The sequence below is a fragment of the Metopolophium dirhodum genome, chromosome 9 (genome assembly GCF_019925205.1).
Source record: "Metopolophium dirhodum isolate CAU chromosome 9, ASM1992520v1, whole genome shotgun sequence".
NCBI classification, from domain to species: Eukaryota; Metazoa; Arthropoda; class Insecta; order Hemiptera; family Aphididae; genus Metopolophium; species Metopolophium dirhodum.
Window position 1 is genome coordinate 20923955 of NC_083568.1, and position 20293 is coordinate 20944247.

Below are 20293 nucleotides of genomic sequence, written 5' to 3' on the forward strand. Positions count from 1 at the left end.
ATAATTATTAATTATTAATTAATATATTGATTTTAAATACAATTCATAATATATTGATATTGAGTTTAATACTAGTATTCATATTACCTATGTGTTTCCAAAATGCATATATTTTGAATACCTTTTTATAAGCATTTATTACTCAGTTGTACCTATCACCATTGATTTTATAATATATTATAGTATATTACAAAATCAATGCTATTACCTATATATTATTATATATTAACCGAGATCCTGGGGATAGAAACATATCTATATGCTAAATGGTTGGTAGATTTATAAGGTCATCCTAGATCAGTGCTTATTTTCTTTAGACTTAAAGCGTTTATGGAAAAAGTTTAAATACTTAAATTTTAATACTATTATTAATATTTTTCAAAAGTATATTTAAACATTAATTTACTATACATTTTAATAATTTATATGTGTGAAATAGTACATGTAATTTTAGTATATACCTAATCTAGAAAAAACAATTGATAATTTTGATTAAGGGGGCCTTGACAGTTTTACATTACAATTAGGGAGCCTCTTGACAAAAAAATTTGAGAAGCACTGTACTAGATTATACTGTAAAATATCTAAATATATATTACTAGCTGTCCCGGTAAACGATCATGTTTGTAATGTTGCATTTCAATTTAAAAACTTCATATACATTTTTCTCTGTTTATTTTTCTAACATAATTTATAGTTATTGAAGAAATATATAAACAAAGGTTGGTTGCTCAATACACAGTCAAATATTAACTAAATATATCATAACGGATTATGTCAAAACAAGAATAATATTCAATTGCTCAAAACAAGAAAACACCAAAAAAAAAACTAAACAATTTTTCAAAATTAGTTTGAAGCTTATAAGATAACTATTATTGAATAATATTATAATATAAATAATATACCTAATCATATAGGTAATAAAATATGCAAAATATTTGAAACATGTTTTTAGAGTTTTTTGTGAGTACTAGAAAATAATACTCCACTCTACCAGACTACTATTAAAATTAGGAGCAGAATCATAATAGTTTTAATTTAATTTAAAGATTTTAAGAAGGATGCAAATTTCCAAAGAAGTGACTAAATTTACATCATATTTTATAATTGATATCTACTCGATAAAAAATATTGCAAATGATTAAAATGCAAATGTAATGTATAATTACAGGCTCCAATTTATTATGCCAACTCGATTAAAAAAAAACTTATTATGATTCAATGTGTTTGTAAATAACTTCAATTTAAAAAAAAAATTGCATTTAAATTCTTAAGTTTTAAGACATTTTGTATTTAACAGTATGAATACACAGGCCTTCATAGGACAGGAAGCGCACTCTGGTGACTTTAGAACTGTGGTAATATTTTCAATCAAGAGTGTATACGTTTAGGGGTCCAGAGTGACGACACCTTATCAATACACCTAGGTACCACTATTAATAAATATTGTAATGTGTAGACTCCTAACGAATGTTTCAAATATTATTAGTTTTTTAAAAATTAATGTCGATAACAAAGCTTGAAAATGTAATACAAGAATCCTGATATATTGTAACAATGGCAGTTGAAAAGTTCTAAAAATACATAGGTATTTTTTATAATCATGTAAAATTCAAATTTTGACATTTATCCAATTTAAAATGTACAAATTATTTTGTAGTCAAAAATGTATTAAATGCTCAACTTTTATAACTAAGATTTGAATATTTAAAACATGGTTGAACATAATTAGTTACTAAAAATCTAAAAAATATATACACATAATTATTTTAAGTTCACGTTTTGACAAAATTACATAATAGATGACCAAGAATAACGATTTTAGTTATTTTATATTAGGTAGTAAAACGTTATAAATAATAAGTAATAATAATATATATATATATGATATAATATACCCTAAACTGACAAACCGTCTACACTCAGAATCGTTATTTGTAAACTATATATATTTTTTGATATTATATCATTGAATTCAAATTTAACACTATCCATTAGAGTCACCCAGTTGTAATCTACTGTACGGCAGAGCGACAACCACTTACCGATTTTTTTCTTTATTTATTAAAATGGTAAATTTATAATTTGTAGTATGTAGAATAATTTACATGATTAGGTTGTACCTTGTGGTTTTAGGAAGGAAGCTGTTCAGTGACAGAACCCTCAAAAGGAATATGTACAATCTAATGTTTTTTATTATATAAAAAGTAAATTACTTTTTTTTAAATAATATTTAAAACTATATGATACATTTTACATTTTAATAAAATAAAAAACAGAAATATACATAATAGCCTAAGTTGCCTAACAATACCTAATTAATTAAAAGTAGACAATTTTATTATTTTAAATTTCAATCATAATGAGTACCTACCAAATAATACATAAATATAATAACATCACGGACTTAGATATACCTAAGTATAAAAAAAAATATAAAACTTTATGAACATTATCATAAAATATTAAAAAATTTAAAAACATTAATGTCCATATGCCTAGTAAATTTATGTGTTACATAATACAATATAGTAAACATAAATGGTGGCACATAAATTGTCCATACATATTTTTTTTTACATGATTTCAAGTCTTTACAAAACAACTTTTTTATAAAGATTATATCTTTAAATATTTTTTATCCTTAAAGTTTTTACTTTTTTGAACTACGAATTCCAACATACAGTTTTAATATCATCTTCGAACGCAGAATATTTTTCTGAGTATTTTGATACATAAAAATCGAATTTAGGATGAGTAGTTTATGAATTATAAGTATTTATAATTTAGATGAGCAGAGTAGTGGACAACATTTAGGTAGGGAGGGCTGAACTTGAAACGTAACCGAAATAATGGATTTTTTTTACTATTAATTAAAACTGTGCTTTTATTAAAATAAACTATACATCACCATGTAAATAATTTAAAATTCACTAGAGATCAAGTTATAAATAACAACATCAATGAAAATGATAACTTATAATTTTTTCTTAGCTCATAAAATTACATATGTGATTTATAAAGTAATGTTAGAAAACATTTCTTCACAATTGGTTTGCTTAGATGTTTCATATGGTTGAGTAAATGTAGAGAAATTTATCTCCAAATCCATAAGTTCCAAATATAACTCAGGCATACGACAATCTAAAACTCTACTACACTGATGCATGAGCCATAAAAAAGAGTATGGTAATTTTTTTTCAAATACTTTATTTATTTTGGAAATTTCTGCTCTTTTTAAAATGTCTTTACTAATGTGGATGTGCCAATAATTTGAGCCAGTTCCTAAAAATATTGTATTTGGTTTCTCTTCATAGGAACTATTTGTAATTTCATATTGTTTATTTTTATATACTTCTTGATTTACTAAACACACTTTAGTTTGAGAAGTATATAATGGTCTTGCTACAGTATCTCTACCTTTTTGTTTCGTATAATGTAACGGACTTCTGCAGTTTACTTTTATAGGTACACCACACTCATCAGCTAAATCATAGATTCTGTAATAAAAAAAAAATTAATGCATTCTTAAAATTATTATGTATGTGAAATGTATGTAAAAATAAATTAAATAAATTAAATTCTACACATCAGGTTTTGAATTAATGATTTTTTTACACACAGAATATAATCATCATATAAGATAATGTAATAAGCTCAAAGTTAAAGAAATTGAGAAAGAGTACATCCATTGAATGTTGGGTAGGTAACACAAGACTATATTATACATTAATCACATTAAACTAAGTTTACTTCAGGTTTTTCATTTACTGAATAAAATAAATAAATAAATAAAAAATAATATTTACTCATGAGTTGCATAAAAAATGTATTAATTTAAGGTTCCCTTAAATTTAATGGAAAAATTATGGGCTACTAAATAATATTTAAGGGACCATTATCTCATTATTGATTCATTACATTGAATGCATAGGATTGTTTATGCAACCTTGAGTTCATATATTTTATCATAAAATGACACTTAAACATTTTAAGCATTTTATACCCGTATAATATGTGGTCCCCATCTAAAAAGTGCTATTAACAATTTAAGCTCAGCAGTTCATGTTTAGCATTGTTAGTCTAAAAATTAGAATGAATAAACATATAATGAAACTCAGTGCTAAAAACATTATCTGTGCTCGTATGACAGTATTTTACGATATTTCAGTCTGTGAATGAGTTACAAGTATTTTTAAATAGCACTATTTTCATATGAAAGACTTGCTGAAAAAAGTTTACCATTGTGAAAACCTACATCCAAACACAGATCATTTTCTTACCATTAAGTCTCATAATAGGTTGATTTACTCAAATTTTAAAACTAACAAAATGTGAACTGTTGAGCATACAATTTTCATATTATGCGCCTATAAGACGAAGACAACAAATGCAGGAGTAGCGTCCTCTTAACAAGTGTTTAAACAATTAAGTATTTAACAATTTTATGTCTATTTCACAGTATATAAGTATGTTATGTAATTTATATGATACCATAATTATTACATAATTACCTTTTTTCATCAGTTAGATATAAGATATCAGTTTGAGTAAAATTATTTTCTAGTATTGTTTTTGCTTCATTAGTTAATTCTATTGAATGATATTCAACTATCCATTTTAAAGTTGAAGACAATGGTTTAGTTGAGGCAGGAATTTCTCTATAACTTTTTTTTCTTCCAAAATCAGGTAATGATTTAAGTAAACATTCAGTGTTGTCCCTAAAACTTTTACATATTTTGTCTCCTGCTCAATAACAAAAATTATAAAAAAAAAGCATTTAGTTAAATGATACAATATAGTCTGTGGTTCTCAAACTTTTTTGTTCACAGAGCCCTCCAGTTGCTAAAAAACAAAATATAAAGTCCCAAAAACAGATTACCAATTTTTAACCAAAAAATAATAATAAATCAATAATCATGATGAATATTATATTATGCAACTAATAATATTAAATTTGATTTAAATTGAATGTGTCCATTGAGCCCCTAGATCACTGGCGGAATCCTAGATCTCTACGGAGCACAATTTGAGAACCACTAACCTAATTTAACACAAATTATGACTATTACTTTCTATTACAGGTAAAGTTGGCTTCATCATATTCCAATCGTTGATAAATAATTGAGTGTTGCGTATATTGTTTCCATACAAATTTTCATGCAGATTATAGTTATATTTAGATACTATACAATTTCTAAATTCTATGTATTGCACATAACCATTCCAGCTGAACAATTTTTTGTCCACTATATCTGATCTAAAATAACATAAAATATGTGCATATAAAAAATCTTAGGAATTTAAATGTTGAAGACTACAGTATCTTATAATCTGCTAATACAACCAATGCTTATAATACATAACATTATTTGTTTTTCGATTAAAAGCACATTTTATTTTGCAGTTGGGATTTAGGGAAGCCTAATATATAACATAGAATTTTTAAGATATGTTTGTCCCGATCAAAGAACTGAGGTTTTAAAAATAAAAATAATAACATACTGGTTAATTTTTTCAGCAAAGTCTGAGGATAAGTTTTCTGAGTTACCATCAAGACAAAATAAAAATTTGGCAGCAAAAAGTATGTAAGCCATTACTTTAACTTCTATGTCTGGTAATATTCGGTTACATTTAGTACTTGGAGGAGATATTGACACAAGTTTGCAAACAAAATGTGTAAAATCATCTATTTAAAAAAATTAATATAGTAATAAAAACAATAAATAAAAAGTTATTTATAGAAAAGTAATAATCACTTGGAAGTTGTAGTTCATCAGAAAAACGCATCACTATTTTTTTTAAATCAATATTAGGTAGTCGTTCAGCTTTTAAATGTTTCAATAACATGTGGAATTCCATATTTAATATACTTCTGGAACTAGGCACCATTTGATTAAATTTAATACCGTGCTTTGAATTTACTGGTAAAAAAAGGTTAACACGATTTATATGCAAATGTCCTTCATGAATCCATCTAATAAAAATAAAATATTTAGTTTGCAGCCTACTATACATTTTATGGTTTTTACTTTCCATAACATAAATTGGTTTACCTAAGTATATCAGATAGGTAAATATCATCTCCGTTGACCATAAGAGCTAATTGTAATATAGATAGCAGTTTTTTAATAGATAAAATATTCTTTTTTTCTTTATTTTTTAAACTAGTCCAATATTTGCTGCCAGATTCCAAAAGTTTTAACGATTCTTCAGTAGTAAGATTTTTAGTCTTTGATGGCATCGTAGTTAGAGATTTTTTTATATTTTTTTTAAATTTAATTCTGTAATAAGAAATTTGTTAAACAGGTGTATACAAATATTATAAATAATAAATATTATATCTTACTTGATTTTACTTGACTTATTACTTCTTTGCAATAAACTTATATCATCTGATAACCCTACTGAGTCGTTATTTGAATCTCTTGCAGAGTGGTCTAATTTTTTTATTTTTCGGCTAAACTGTAATTTAATTTATTCAAATAATTAGATATATTTAATAATAAATCAATTAGTAATTTACCATATTTCGTTTATTAAGGCTTGTTATACTAGAATTAATACTAGACGTCAATGATTTTCTTTTATTGGAACATCTCTTTTTTTTATTTCCTTGCACCATACAAATTTTTGCATGTAAAATTTTGTTTTTCACATTTTCAACTCCATATAAAATTTCACAGTCCCTGAAAATGAATTCTTTAAATTTATTATATAATTACTAACGAAATATTCAGATGATTACCACTAATAATGTTTTGGTATTATGGGTAATAGTAATTTTCTGATTTTTTCTTGTAACCAATTGTATATTAATAAACTTATACAGTCGAACGTGATTAACTCAAACTTTTTTAACTTGAAATTATCGATACTTCAAACTTTTTTTCCAGTTCCTATTATTTCTTATAATTGTACTATTCTTGGATTACTAGATTAACCACGTTCAACTGTAATTATACATGTCTATTTTATATTATAATGGTTATTATCTGAATATTAATTTACTATTGATGTAACAATAATATTCATAGAATAAATTGGTAACAATAATTTTAATTAAAATGATTTTATCTTACATATTAATTATTGATGTGTTTAATTTTGGAAGTTTCCTAAATTTCTTTGATGTAAACGCAACTTCAATGCATTGTAAATATTGAACCCATAATTGTAACACTATAATTTTTAAGCTAGGTTTAGCTCCAAGTTCAATCATCTCATTGGTAAGTCCTAAAAGTATAAAATTATAACATTCCCAAGATAAAAGTTTCTTAGGTTTTTCTAGTTGAGATCCAGTCGTTATTTCATGATCTATATGTGTTGGATCTTCATAGTTCTGATTAACATCTTCATGAAAGTTTATGTGTTCTTCTCTAATACTCTGTAAGAATATAATGCAAATAAAAAATTTTAAATTACATATTACAATTAAAATAAAAACTTAAAATTTGTTTTTGTAAAAAGATATTTTAATAAAAGTTATGTTAGTAAGCAATCTTTTTGATAAAATGTCCTTTTTTAACCAATGTCTTAAAACATGATATAATTCAACTTTTAAGTATATCTTAATACCTCATACCTAGGTATCATTAACAAAATTTTAAATAGAAAACAATGACTTTTATATTATACAGTATAATATTTATATTTTCCTTAGAAAAATAAATTATTAAATTATACACGCTTACTTGAGACTGTATTCCACATTCATTACATACAAAGGCACCATCAGTAACAGTAAAATCGTTACCACCACAAACAAAACATTGATTAGTTTGCATATTGCCTGGTATTAATTACAAACAGATAACTATACAAAAAATCTGTCATCTATAATTTCAGACATTTCAGAATTTCATTATGATACCATTTCGGGTTCAGACTAATGAGTAATAACTAATAAGTAATGACAAAATATCGAAAAGATGTACACAATTGTCTAATAGTGTACAATAATATAGATTATCAGTTATCACATTTAAAACGGCGGGTTTGTTGATAACTTGAATCACTATGCTTGAACCACAGATATATACCGTATGTTTATATCTTAGATCATATACATATTATATACGTATGTACATCTTATACCATAGAACAATCTTATACGTATACGTATAATATGATCTAAGGTTGATATAATATCTGTGTGCTTGAATACTTTAAGATAGTATACCTGTACCTACTATCTTAAATCGTGGCTTGATTCATAACATGAACTAAGATAGATAGATCTTTGTTCATGATTCATAATAATCAAATATATGTATAGATTACATAGATTATTACCCGTGAATTAAACAAATTTTAGGTTTGACCATTATTCAAACCACGGATAATAAAATAATTATATTAATTTAAATTTAATTTAGTATATTATCCGTGATTTAAACCATTAGGTATTTGTTTGTTATCATATTTGTATACAATAATATACTTAGAAGTTTCAAGTACCCGCAAATAATATTTTTAAAATATAACACAAATCATTCTTCTTCAGTTCTCCGCTTAAATATCAAATTTTGCCCAAATTTGAACATAGAATAAACTGCGTTTTTATATTTTTTAGATGTTTTTGTTACATATTAACTTACTACGTGGAACCTTGTTTTAAATTTCCAATCCTTAACTATTATACAAGTTGAACCTTTTATACATTTTTAACTACAAAATCATTTTTAAATTTTAAATTTGATAAAATTCGTTACTTTAAATGTTTACATAAAAAATGTTGCCTATGTATTTTTAATAATTTTCAACTGCTGTTATAAGTTGTAACAATATATCAGGAGCCTTGCATTCAATTTGAATGCTTTTTGACCCTAATTTATTGACATTTATAGAAAAAAAAAAGAAAACTAAAATTGTCCGTTCACAGCTCAAAACAAGTCAAAATATTTTGACGGTGTATAGAAAATGTTGATGTAAACATTCATGGAAAATTGCATGTGTCTGCGGTCATTTGTTTTAGAGTTAAGTACACCATAAACCAAAAACGATTTTACGTAAAAATTCCCGTTTTTCCTTAATTTTTTCTTTTGTTTTTCCCGGCGCTTTTGAAAACAACTGGGACATTTTTTTCTTTCGACCCCCCCAACGCCTCAATATATCAATTATCCCTACCAGAAAAGGTGTTGTTGAAGAAAACCTAAGCACTTTTTACTGTTTTACGCCGATAGGCCCATACGAATTTAGTAGGTATGTGAGGAGGCCGCGCTATACATACCTATTAATTAATTCCATATTATATAGAATATAAGTGTTTATGATTGTGAATGGTAAAACAAATAAATGCATAGGCCATATTATCATAGACCTATAATCTTATAATGGACATCGCATTCCACTCCGTCCTGTTATCAATGCTAGGCGATCATCTTTAACTGCTAACTACAGAACAATAACTGAGAGAGAAAGAACATAAAGTTAAAAGTAGTGAAGGAGCCCGCATAAGGAAAATTTTACTACTTTGTGTTTTTTTTTCGCTCACTCTATATTCGTACCCTTGCAGACTTCTCTCTCAAAGCGCTGTCCGTTAGGTTATAGGTCTATGGGCCATATCATGGACTAAATCTATAGACTAGGCATTCTGTATTTCCGTGATAGAATTAAGTTGTTATTATTATTATTATTATTATTTACACAGCTGCTAGACTCTCAGTTATAAATATTAAACCACGGTCCATGATTCGCGGGGCACCATAAATGATTCTTATAGGTACGTACGATTTAAATTTTAAGTCACAGACCTATTAAGTTAAAAAACATAATATTATATTTATAATTTATAATTAATACCTATTATAAATAATATTATAGTAATAATAGGTCTATAATTTAAGCATAGAACAATAAAAATTAAGATAAATTAAGTTTATCTTAAATCGTGATTAAACTTAAATTTATTATCTACATCTGTGTGGCGGGCTAAATCTGTATTCCATGCTTATATTATTAAAATACTTATCTTGTATATACGATGGTTATTTTTCCATGATAATATTTCGCTACGAGTTATCTTACCAACATTTGTTCAATATCATAAAATGTTATTGAAATAATAATTATTAATTTTAGATTGTGTTATGTATACTACTATTTTTTAATATTTATTATTTACGTTATACAATCATAATATACTTTTAAGTTTTAAGTTATAGCTTTTAAGAATTGTTTTAAATTTATCGTAGTTCGTAGAATGTTCATCGGCTTTGCGTACGGATTTCGTGTTGGTGTGTTGAGAAATCTTTCATTTTATTACAGTAATTCATTTTTGTTAACTAAATATTGTGTTCAATTTGTTTATCCTAAGTTACTATGTTTACATAATGAAGTTAAAATGGTTTTTTAGTCAAATTCTTATGTTATTGCATCGTGCTGGACACCTGCAAAAATATAGGAATCTATAGATTCTTAAATTAATTTATGTTAACAGCATAATAAGTATTAACTAGTTAAAATAATTCACAAGTAATATATTATTTTGTATTTGTGTCTTACATTAATATACTTGTTCAATGATTATAGTGTTAATTGAACAGCCATAAAATATCGCTTAAAAGCCTGTGATTCTACGATGGAGCAGAAAAACGATACATTAGGTGTCGAAGATGTTGTGTTTATGCTGCTTGAAACATTAAAGTCTAATGGCACATTTGATGAAATCCGTAGGCATTGTATTACTGATATCGATGCTAAGGTATAACACATAAATAATTAAAATAATTTATAATGTTTGCTTTTAAAATGTTGAGTCATTACCTTACTATACTACTACTATAACTAAGTAATATCACTAATTAATTTTGTAACAACTGTTTTTATAATTGTTTTTAATTTAACATTATAAATTAGTAATATACCCAATTTATATAAAATAGACTTATATAATTGTAATTAGAATCACAAAAAACTACTTGAGCAGTTGAGCATATCATATTCTTATAAAATTAAATATTTTATTTGTTTAATGATTATTTATGATTTTATAACCATTATAATGGTTTACTAAATGTACATCTGCTCTAATTTAGTATACTTTTTATGTATATTAATATGGTTTATTAACCAATTTTTATTTTATAAAATGATTGTATGGCATTGATAATTGCCTATTCTTTGTTTGTTCATACAGCCAACTTACCAAAATTGGAAACAGCGCATAGAATCAAATGTCAAAAAATTTTTAAGTAAACAGAAATATACACCGGAATTAAATAAAAACACTGTTCGAGAACGTCTTAGAAAACATTTACTTGATGGGTATGTATTTATAATTTGAAATTGATATTTTTAATTTATCAGTTGTTATTAAAATTAATTCTGGCTAAATTTAAGGTTTATAATTTTTTTTTTTTATTTATTAAGTTAAATATTTTTAAAATGTTGATGAAATAAATTATTCATTTTTTTTTCTTTTAAAATTTTGTAAATTCTAATATTCAAAATCATTAAAATACTCTTATTAGTTTTCCAATTGTTAAATGTTTACTTTGCATAATTAGTATTAACTATTAATGTTATTAAGTTATTACTTTTTATTTATAATGTTATAATATAATGTTACATTTACTTATTATTCATTAATTTATATTCCTTTTAAAGAATTAATAACTAAAGATTTACTTTTAGACGTGAAACTCAGGATATTGAAGAAGGAGCTGATAGAATCCTTACACAAGTACTTGCACCCCGTTCATTAAGTATTTTTGAACCTAAAATAGCAGTTGCTGTTGATGAATACTTGGGAATCAAAAATGAAGCACCTCCAATTGAACTAAATGGTATGTCTAAAACTATATTTTATAATTTTTATATTAAGTATAATTTATGGCTGAGTAAATTAGTATTTAGACATATCAGCCAAAAGATATATATTCCTTGCTTAGAGGAACTAACCCTATGCCTTGCACAGTCTTCCTGACATGACTATAGATTTAACCATGACAAAATTTAAAGACATTAACACAGATAATGCAGTATGATCAAAGCATGCGCATCACCTCCATAACGAGCCATTGGCTAATGTCATAGTTCTTCACTTTTGATTGGTCGAATTATTTCCTTATGTAATTAAAAAATAATGTCAATCAATAAAAATTGAAGAACTACAACATACCTAGGTCAAGTAATGTTACCTATATATTGTATATTTGACAACATTTTATTCAATGTTCATTTAAAAAAATAGTATTATGTAATCAATTCAAATACTATACTTGTAGTCGCAAGTTAACGATGACACATTGTAATATATAACATATTTTTTAACTTTTTTTTGTAACAACTTAAAAAATTGCTGAATGTATTAAGAAACCTTGTTTCTTATTAACATTAAACTTTTCCTGTAGCTAATGCTTTATTATGTTTAAAGTATTGAGAGGATGTAATACATAGCAAATTTGCGCTCAGTGGGACTAATTTTGTGTTATTAGCTTTAAAATTATAGTGAATTGATCTATTATATAACTTGAGAGTAATAACATTGTCTGTGTTTATACTTTGGGTACATACAATATTTCCATTTTTAAATTATAATATTTAGAATTTAGATACTCTTAAAAAATTAAAATATCATATAAAGTTAACTTACAAACTCAATTCACAGACAATTTCCTTACTTTTAAGTTTTATAATATTAACCCAAAATTAGACCTGATAAGAGCAAAATTGCTTATAAATTGCTATAAGACAGACAACATATGCGGGTAAGACATCCTCTTAAGAGTTGTTATCAATCATAATAAACGTAATATTATAATCTTTTTATTTTAATTCCTTAACATTGAGATTTAAAAGGTCTAATATAATTATTTTAGTTTCAATGTTTACATAAAAAAAACTTAAATTAAATTTTATCTTTTAAAATTTGTTTATACATTTATATGGTACTTATCGGTTATCACGACTACCATAACTGTTCAGTAAAAAATAAATACCAAAAGTTGTGGGGATCCTCTAAATGGCACAAAAAAAAACATAGAAGTCAGGCTTGTCTAAATCTAGACAGTGATTTGGTTAAATTTGTGTGGCATCAAAAGCACGATTATCCATTTATAGGCATTTTATATTGCATTCCCTCTCAAATTAATTATTCATTTCTAATTTTGAATTGTATTCCTAGTTTTTGTAATAATTTTTAAACCATTTTTTTTAAATTACGTGGCATGAAGGTAGTCGCTATAACCAAATTGTTTATTTATTACCAAATAGTTATTTGTTTAGGTAGTTGCGATAACCGAAAAGTACCATTTATATTATCAAATAAAACAATATTTTAATAACATTGTAGTTTGTATCAATGAATCATTAATTAAAATTACATTACAATCATATAATCATATGTATTATTTTTAGGATTAAAAGAATCTAGTATGAATTTAATAAAAGCATCTAATATTGAAATTAGCACTGTTCTCAATCCTAAAATAGGCAAGTTAATTATACATTACCTATTAGTTCTTCTGTTAAAAAATTCATTTTTTACTTATGTAATTATAATACAATTTACAATTTTATTTAGATTTTATCCCAGATGCTGATAACATCGCGTGTGATAAAACACTAAAAGGTGATAGAAAAGACTTGAGATCAGACAAAAAAGAAAAATCTTCAAGTCTTTGTAAAGAGCCAAAATCATTAAACGGCTATCAAAGTGAAGATGAAAATGATGCAGGAGGATCTTCAAAACAAAAAAGTAGCCAACACAAAAATAAAACTTCTACATCTGACAAGTCTAAGTCTTCCTCTAACAATCATAAAAGTAGTAAAAAAGATAATAATTGTAAAGAAGTTGTTGAAACATCTAAAAATCTAATTGAAAAATCTAAAGATGTCATTAATAAGCCTAAAGATGTCGTTAATAAGTCCAAAGATGTTAGTAAGCCTAAAGATATTGTTGAAAAATCTAAGGATATTGTTAATAAGCTTAAAGATGTTAGTAAGTCTAAAGATATTGTTGATAAATCTAAAGACATTGTTGATAAACCTAAAGACATTGTTGAAAAATCTAAAGACAATGTTAATAAGCCTAAAGATATTGTTGATAAGTCTAAGGAAAAATCATTTTTATCAAAGAATTCTAATAGTTCAAGTCATAAGAGTAACCGAACAGATAGAAAAAGAACTAAACGTTCTCTTGAAGAGAAAAAAAAATCGTCTAGTCTTTGTAAAGAGCCTAAATTATTGAATGGTCATCGAAGTGATGATGAAAGTAATTCAGGAGGATCTTCAAAACACAAAAGTACTATACACAAAAATAAAAGTTCTTCATCTGACAAGACCAAGTCATCCTCAAGTAATCATAAAAGTAGTAGAAGAGATAATAATAGTGCAGACGTTGTTGATAAGTCTAAAGACAAATCTTTGTCAAAAAATTCTAGTAACAATGACATTGTAAATAAATCTAAAGACAAATCTTTGTCAAAGATTTCTCATAGAATTGTTGATAAGTCTAAAGACAAATATTTATCAAAGCATTTGAGTAGTACTGACATTAAAAGGTCTAAAGACAAATCTTTGTCAAAGAATTCTACTAGTTCTGACATTGATAAGTTTAAAAAGAGATCTTTGTCAAAAAATTCTAGTTGTATAGACATTGTCGAAAAGTCTAAAAACAAATCTTTGTCGAAGAATTTCAGTAGTACAGATATAATTGACAATTCTAAAATTAAATCCTCTTTAATGAAAATTACTAAATGCTCAGATGTTGTTGAAAAGACTAAAGACAATTCTTTGTCAAAGAATTCTAGTAGTTCAAGTCATAAAAGTAATCATACTGACACTAAAAGGCTTAAACTTTCACAAGCAGAAACAAATGAATCACCTACAAATAAAGTTAGTGAAATAGAAATAAAACCAGAAGAATCAGAAGAACCAGAAAAATCCGAATGGAACGATTTTCGAAATTCTGTTATGACAAATGATGAACAAGATGCAGCAAATGTATTGTTATCAATGAGTGCAATTTCTTATGAAAGTTCTCATAGTGAAATTATAACAGAAAATATAATTTTTATAGAAAATTCTTCTCCTATTATTGAAACCTTAAATACAACTAAAACAGTAAATGAATTAGAAATTGAAGAAAATTCTGATCAAACAAAAATTCTACCATCTAGTGATAATGATGATGTTAAAGAAAACTGTCAATTAAAATCAAATAATTTAGAAGCATCACAATCACTAAATGCTGTGAAAAGTACACCAAACATCAGCCATTTGTTTGAAAAAGAATGTTCTGTCGATATTGAAAGATTACCATGTAAAGATGTAACATTGGAATGTAGCTCTGTTAATAGTGCTGAAATAACTGAAGAACACCAAAAACCTGATGAAATAGTAGTGGATGAAAAAGAATTAAAAATATTAATTGATGAAATAGATTTGGAAACAAGTGAAAATGAAAAAAACAGTGAATATACTAATTCTAATGATATTTTAAAAGTACCAAAACTAAAATTAAAACTGTTACCAAATCAAATTGATTCCATAAATAAAATTAAAAGAAAAAAACATCATAAACTTAAAGAATCTAAAAAATTGAAACTTACAAAATCGTTGGATATTCCTATTGAAGTTAGTGTTTCTGTTAGTGTATCAACAAATGTAATATGTGATAAAATAGACCCAAAATCGAACAATGAAATGGATGTAATAATGAATGATTCTGCGAATACCTTATCCAATCAAATATTACACAAGGAAATAGAAAATAATAGTGTAAAAGTGTTAGATGATGATGAATCACTTTACACCTTCAAAGGATTTTCTGAAGCAGATGCTATCCCATGTAAAAACTATAAACTATTAAAAAATGTGATCAAAACCTTGCAAATACAGATGAATAAACATGATAAAATTGACAATGGTTTCAAAGGTTTTACCAGTGCAGAAACAAAACCATGTAAACATCGAGATAATGTTTATGCAGAGCTAATTAAGTTGAAAGAAAGTAAATCCAGTACAGGCTTTATAGGATTCTCTGAAGAAGATACTGCAATGAGTATTGGATATAAATATGTTGTTAAACAACTTGAACTTGCCAAAAAACAAAACAATGTAGATAATCATCAACAAAATGTGATGTGTGGTAGCAATGGAATCCAGAAAGGAAAAACATTTAATGAAGTTATGGCAGCATATTTATATAAAAGTAACAATGATAATGATGCCAAATCAAAAGAGAATTACAGCAAACCAATTAATGATACAAAAAAAGATAGTCCTACTGTGAATAATAATAACCACAATCATGACAATTGGGTTGTTGAACAAGAAATGAAATATAAACTTTTACCTGTAAAAGTGAAACTTGAAAGACTAATGGAGTATGGATGTAATAGTGAGTATATTATCTACCATTAAATAGAATGTTTCCTCATCTAAATTTCCTATTTTCAATTGTATTGTATTTTTTTTCAGATGCTAAGCGTGTGTCTGACTCTCCACAGGTACCCATATAATTAACAGTAGAAAATAACATTTATAACAAGAATCACGTCTTCAATTATTTCTTCAAAAATATTTGAAAAAAAGGTATGAAATATCTTGATGAAAATATAGCCAATTATATAAAATATTTATACATTTATTTAGCCAAAATAAAGTTTTCTTTTATAATAATCAATTGTAATTATTAACTAAATGACATTCCCATAATGTTTAAAATTATTTAATTTACCTTCACAAAACATAAAAACATAAAATATTTAAATTATATTACTTCAATATTAATTATATGATCATAAACCAAATCATAGACATTTTAAATTGTCTATATAAATATTCCCTATAATCAGGAGTACTAAGTCTTTTTCTCCTGAATGCCAGAATGCAGATTATTTGACTTAGGAATTATCTATGAATTACACGGGACCCAATTTTAACATCACATTCCATGAGATACCTAAATCCTCCACACTATTTAAAATTGTTTATGATTTCTAGATCAATTTGTATATACCTAGCTTCTAGTTACGAGAACTATTGATTCAAGAATGTGTTAAATATCCTATTACATATTGGTTCTGTGCCTATGTATCATACCTTACAAACTGTGGTAATACCACAAAATCAATGCTTGTATGGGAATCAATGATTTTATAGATCTTGTGAGACGAAAAAATAGAACTATTAAGGGCCGTTCTTACAATGTCCGATAAAGTGTCAGTTAACTTTAACCAGACATTGTAAGTGAGGCCCTAAGATTCATTGATTCTCTAAAATTTTTATACTATACAACAGTTATTAAAAAGCCCTTTATGTAGAACCCGAGCAAACACACGTACGGCCAGCGCTATGAGCTATAGAAGTACATGGTCTCTACTTTCTATGGATAATAGATCAAATTTAAAATTGTAATATTTTTATGTATAAATTGTTTCCTTTTTTTTTACTTAGGATCAGAAAGAAGTATATTTGTTTAACAGATATGATCAACAAACTCTGAACCTATTTAAGATACGACTGTTCCCTACCTTTTCATTGCAATCCACAAAATTACAATGTATATTTATTTGGTATTTATATAATTTTACTATTTCAATACCTAAATTTATAATTTATAATGTTCAATATCATACTATCTGATTAGGAACATCTAAGTTAATTAAATTAATTATAATAATCATTCATCAAATGAAAATGAATTGTAATAATGTTCTCTTCAATCTTTTTTTCTTCTTTTTTTATATGTTAATTACATTATTTATATAAGTAAATGTATGTAGAATTTAAATTTTCTTAAAATATTTAAGAAAAAAAAATTTCTTCATCATAAATTACATTAATTATTAGTTAACAATCAACTATTAATTGTAAACATGCAATAAAGTACCTTCTGCTTAATAAAGTAAATACCAAGTACTTTAAAATAAATATCTACACTGCCTGAATTCAATAATATAATTATTATTTTGTAATCCTATTGGATTCTTTACAATCCTGTTGTAAATTAAATCATTGTTTTGAACAATATGATGTTATAATTAATTAAATAAGTTAAGCTAATTTTTACTCATTTTTTTTTTATATTTATGTACCCACACAATATGTAATATAAATTATGTAAATACTTTTTAAATGTAAATTTGTTTGTTTATTTTAGAATAAAATTATGGTTTTTATTTGTACATACTTTGTAATATGTAATACCACTAAATATATACATTTTGTTAAATATGTATTGTTAAAATATAGTGTACATTTTTTTCAAACTTAATATTTTGTTATTTAAGTTAATTTACACTAATTATATTATTATTAAACAATATTGTTATGGAATGTATTTTCTTTTCAGATTAAATTATAAAGTAACAATACCACTTGGCTAATGTTTATTGTATTCATTGTAGATTTTTTTTTTTAATGTTGGATAGTTTAAGACCAGATCTCGTAATAAAATACTGAACAAATTTTATGAGGTCAGAGGTTGAATATAAAATATAATTACTAATTATTATATTTATTATGTTGATTAATATATGTATTTACTTATCAATACTTATGTGATACTCACATTTCATAACATATAATATTACAATTTACAACCAATGAAATATTTGTGGTATTAAAAGAAATTACAAGGTATATTTATTATTTATATCATTTCAGTACCTACCTAATCTATTTTGCAGGTTAAATGTAAATTTATAGAATACCAAAACATTGTTGAATTGTAGTGATATTTTTTTGTTTGCTTTTATTTTGTTTATTAAAATCTCAACAACTAGTTTAAAACTAATCTATGCCGAGTTACCTAATCGAGAAAATAACAAGGTCAAAGTTTTGGGGTATTTATTATAAATATATATTTTTTTTATTTTAAGTTTTTATTTATTTAAATAAATATTAAAACAAAAAAATGTCTTCAACTTTATAATTTAACTTTTACCTGTTAAAACCAAAAACACTTAAAATTTAAAATGATTAGGGGGAAGGGGGAGGTATCAGATCTTTGAAAATTTACCATGGGTCGAGGAATAAAAATGGTTGGAAAACACTGGGCTATAATACGTACATCAATATTTTCAAAAAAATTTATGTTCCTAAACAATTTACAGAAAAAAATATTTTCTCATTTAAATAAGAAATTTGTATTGTTAGATTCAGGACAGAGGCGGTCAAATAATTTTGCCATGGAGGGGGATGTGGTTGAATTTTTAACATTTAAACAAATATAATTTTATGATACCTATATATATTTACGGTAATGCCAAATATAAATTTTATCAATTATGGTAAATACAAACTTTATTTATAAAGAATTAATTACAATATTATTATGAAATATTATTAAATCTATTTTTTATTTTTATTTTGCTAGTTTGTTCAGTATTACTTTCTATGCTTATAAAAAAAATTGTGACTTACGATTTATGATTTTTTTGTAATGAAAATATGTAAAACTTATGAAAACCCTTTTATTCTATTTTCAAAATTGTTTGGCTAGCCAAATTTATTTTATCGACATTTCAAAAAAAATTGTCCATAAATAGCTCAAAAAACCTCAAAATCTTTCAAAAGTTATATCATGTATAAGTGACGCCAATAAAAACATTTAGTGAAAATATCAGTATCTAAATTTTTTAGTTTTTGAGAAACAGCAAAATAAAAAAATCAATTTTGTCAAAAACTAGTTTTGCGTAAAAATTCATGCTTTCCCTAATTTTTATTTTGGTTTTTCCTGGAGTATTTTAAAACTACTGAAATTTTTACTTTTGAAGTAAATACCAAAAGTACCAATTATATTTACGTTGTTACCTAAAACCACCCCGGAAGTTGAAAATTGAAATACTTAAATGCCCCAAAACGTGATGATAGACACACAAAAAATACATAGACCTCGACATAGACATATTCTGTGGAAATACCATAGTTGATCATTATGTTATTAAAAAAAAATTAGAACAAGATTTAATATATTATACAATATACATAATATACTCATAGTAGTTATATATAAATTGTTACGACTATTGGGAAAAATGTCATGGGGTGGGGGGGAATGGGGGATCTATCCCCCGTTTGACCGCCACTGGTTCAGGATACCCCTAAAGTATAGGAAGGACTAGAAAGAATACAAAGAAGATTCATTAATGTCCATCTGTTTTATTACTCGTACATATTTTATTTTATTTATTTTAATTAAAAAATACAAAAGAAAAAAAAGTAAAAATTCTAAGTAATATGTATTATGAAATATAAAATAAAATACCAAGTATATGATAAGTCATTACATTTACAAATTAAATTTATGTAATAACAAAAAATGTTGAGTTTATTT

General features: G+C 25.2%; 2 protein-coding genes across 4 annotated transcripts; one reads left to right on the plus strand and one right to left on the minus strand.

Annotated features, from left to right (window-relative positions):
• Positions 1 to 2180: 2180 nt before the first annotated feature.
• On the minus strand, positions 2181 to 7964 carry LOC132952770 (TATA box-binding protein-associated factor RNA polymerase I subunit B). The gene is made up of 10 exons (XM_061025191.1): positions 7698 to 7964; positions 7086 to 7390; positions 6530 to 6692; positions 6353 to 6468; positions 6060 to 6287; positions 5763 to 5980; positions 5509 to 5692; positions 5076 to 5263; positions 4518 to 4749; positions 2181 to 3503 (listed from the first exon to the last, which is right to left on the minus strand). The coding sequence occupies exons 1-10, from the start codon at positions 7788 to 7790 to the stop codon at positions 3020 to 3022; spliced, it is 2211 nt and encodes a 736-aa protein (XP_060881174.1). The 5' UTR covers positions 7791 to 7964; the 3' UTR covers positions 2181 to 3019.
• A 2102-nt stretch (positions 7965 to 10066) lies between these two features.
• Positions 10067 to 18800, plus strand: LOC132952157 (biorientation of chromosomes in cell division protein 1-like 1). 3 transcript variants are annotated; one of them, XM_061024337.1, is made up of 8 exons: positions 10067 to 10271; positions 10537 to 10708; positions 11144 to 11271; positions 11641 to 11792; positions 13366 to 13440; positions 13532 to 16351; positions 16432 to 16545; positions 17410 to 18800. In XM_061024337.1, exons 2-7 carry the CDS (start codon positions 10586 to 10588, stop codon positions 16470 to 16472), a joined length of 3339 nt encoding a protein of 1112 aa, XP_060880320.1. In that variant the 5' UTR covers positions 10067 to 10271; positions 10537 to 10585; the 3' UTR covers positions 16473 to 16545; positions 17410 to 18800. The 3 variants fall into 3 exon arrangements, with proteins under 3 accessions (XP_060880320.1, XP_060880321.1, XP_060880322.1); XM_061024338.1 differs by having other exon boundaries at positions 10067 to 10241; XM_061024339.1 differs by lacking the exon at positions 13366 to 13440.
• The last annotated feature ends 1493 nt before the right edge of the window (positions 18801 to 20293 follow it).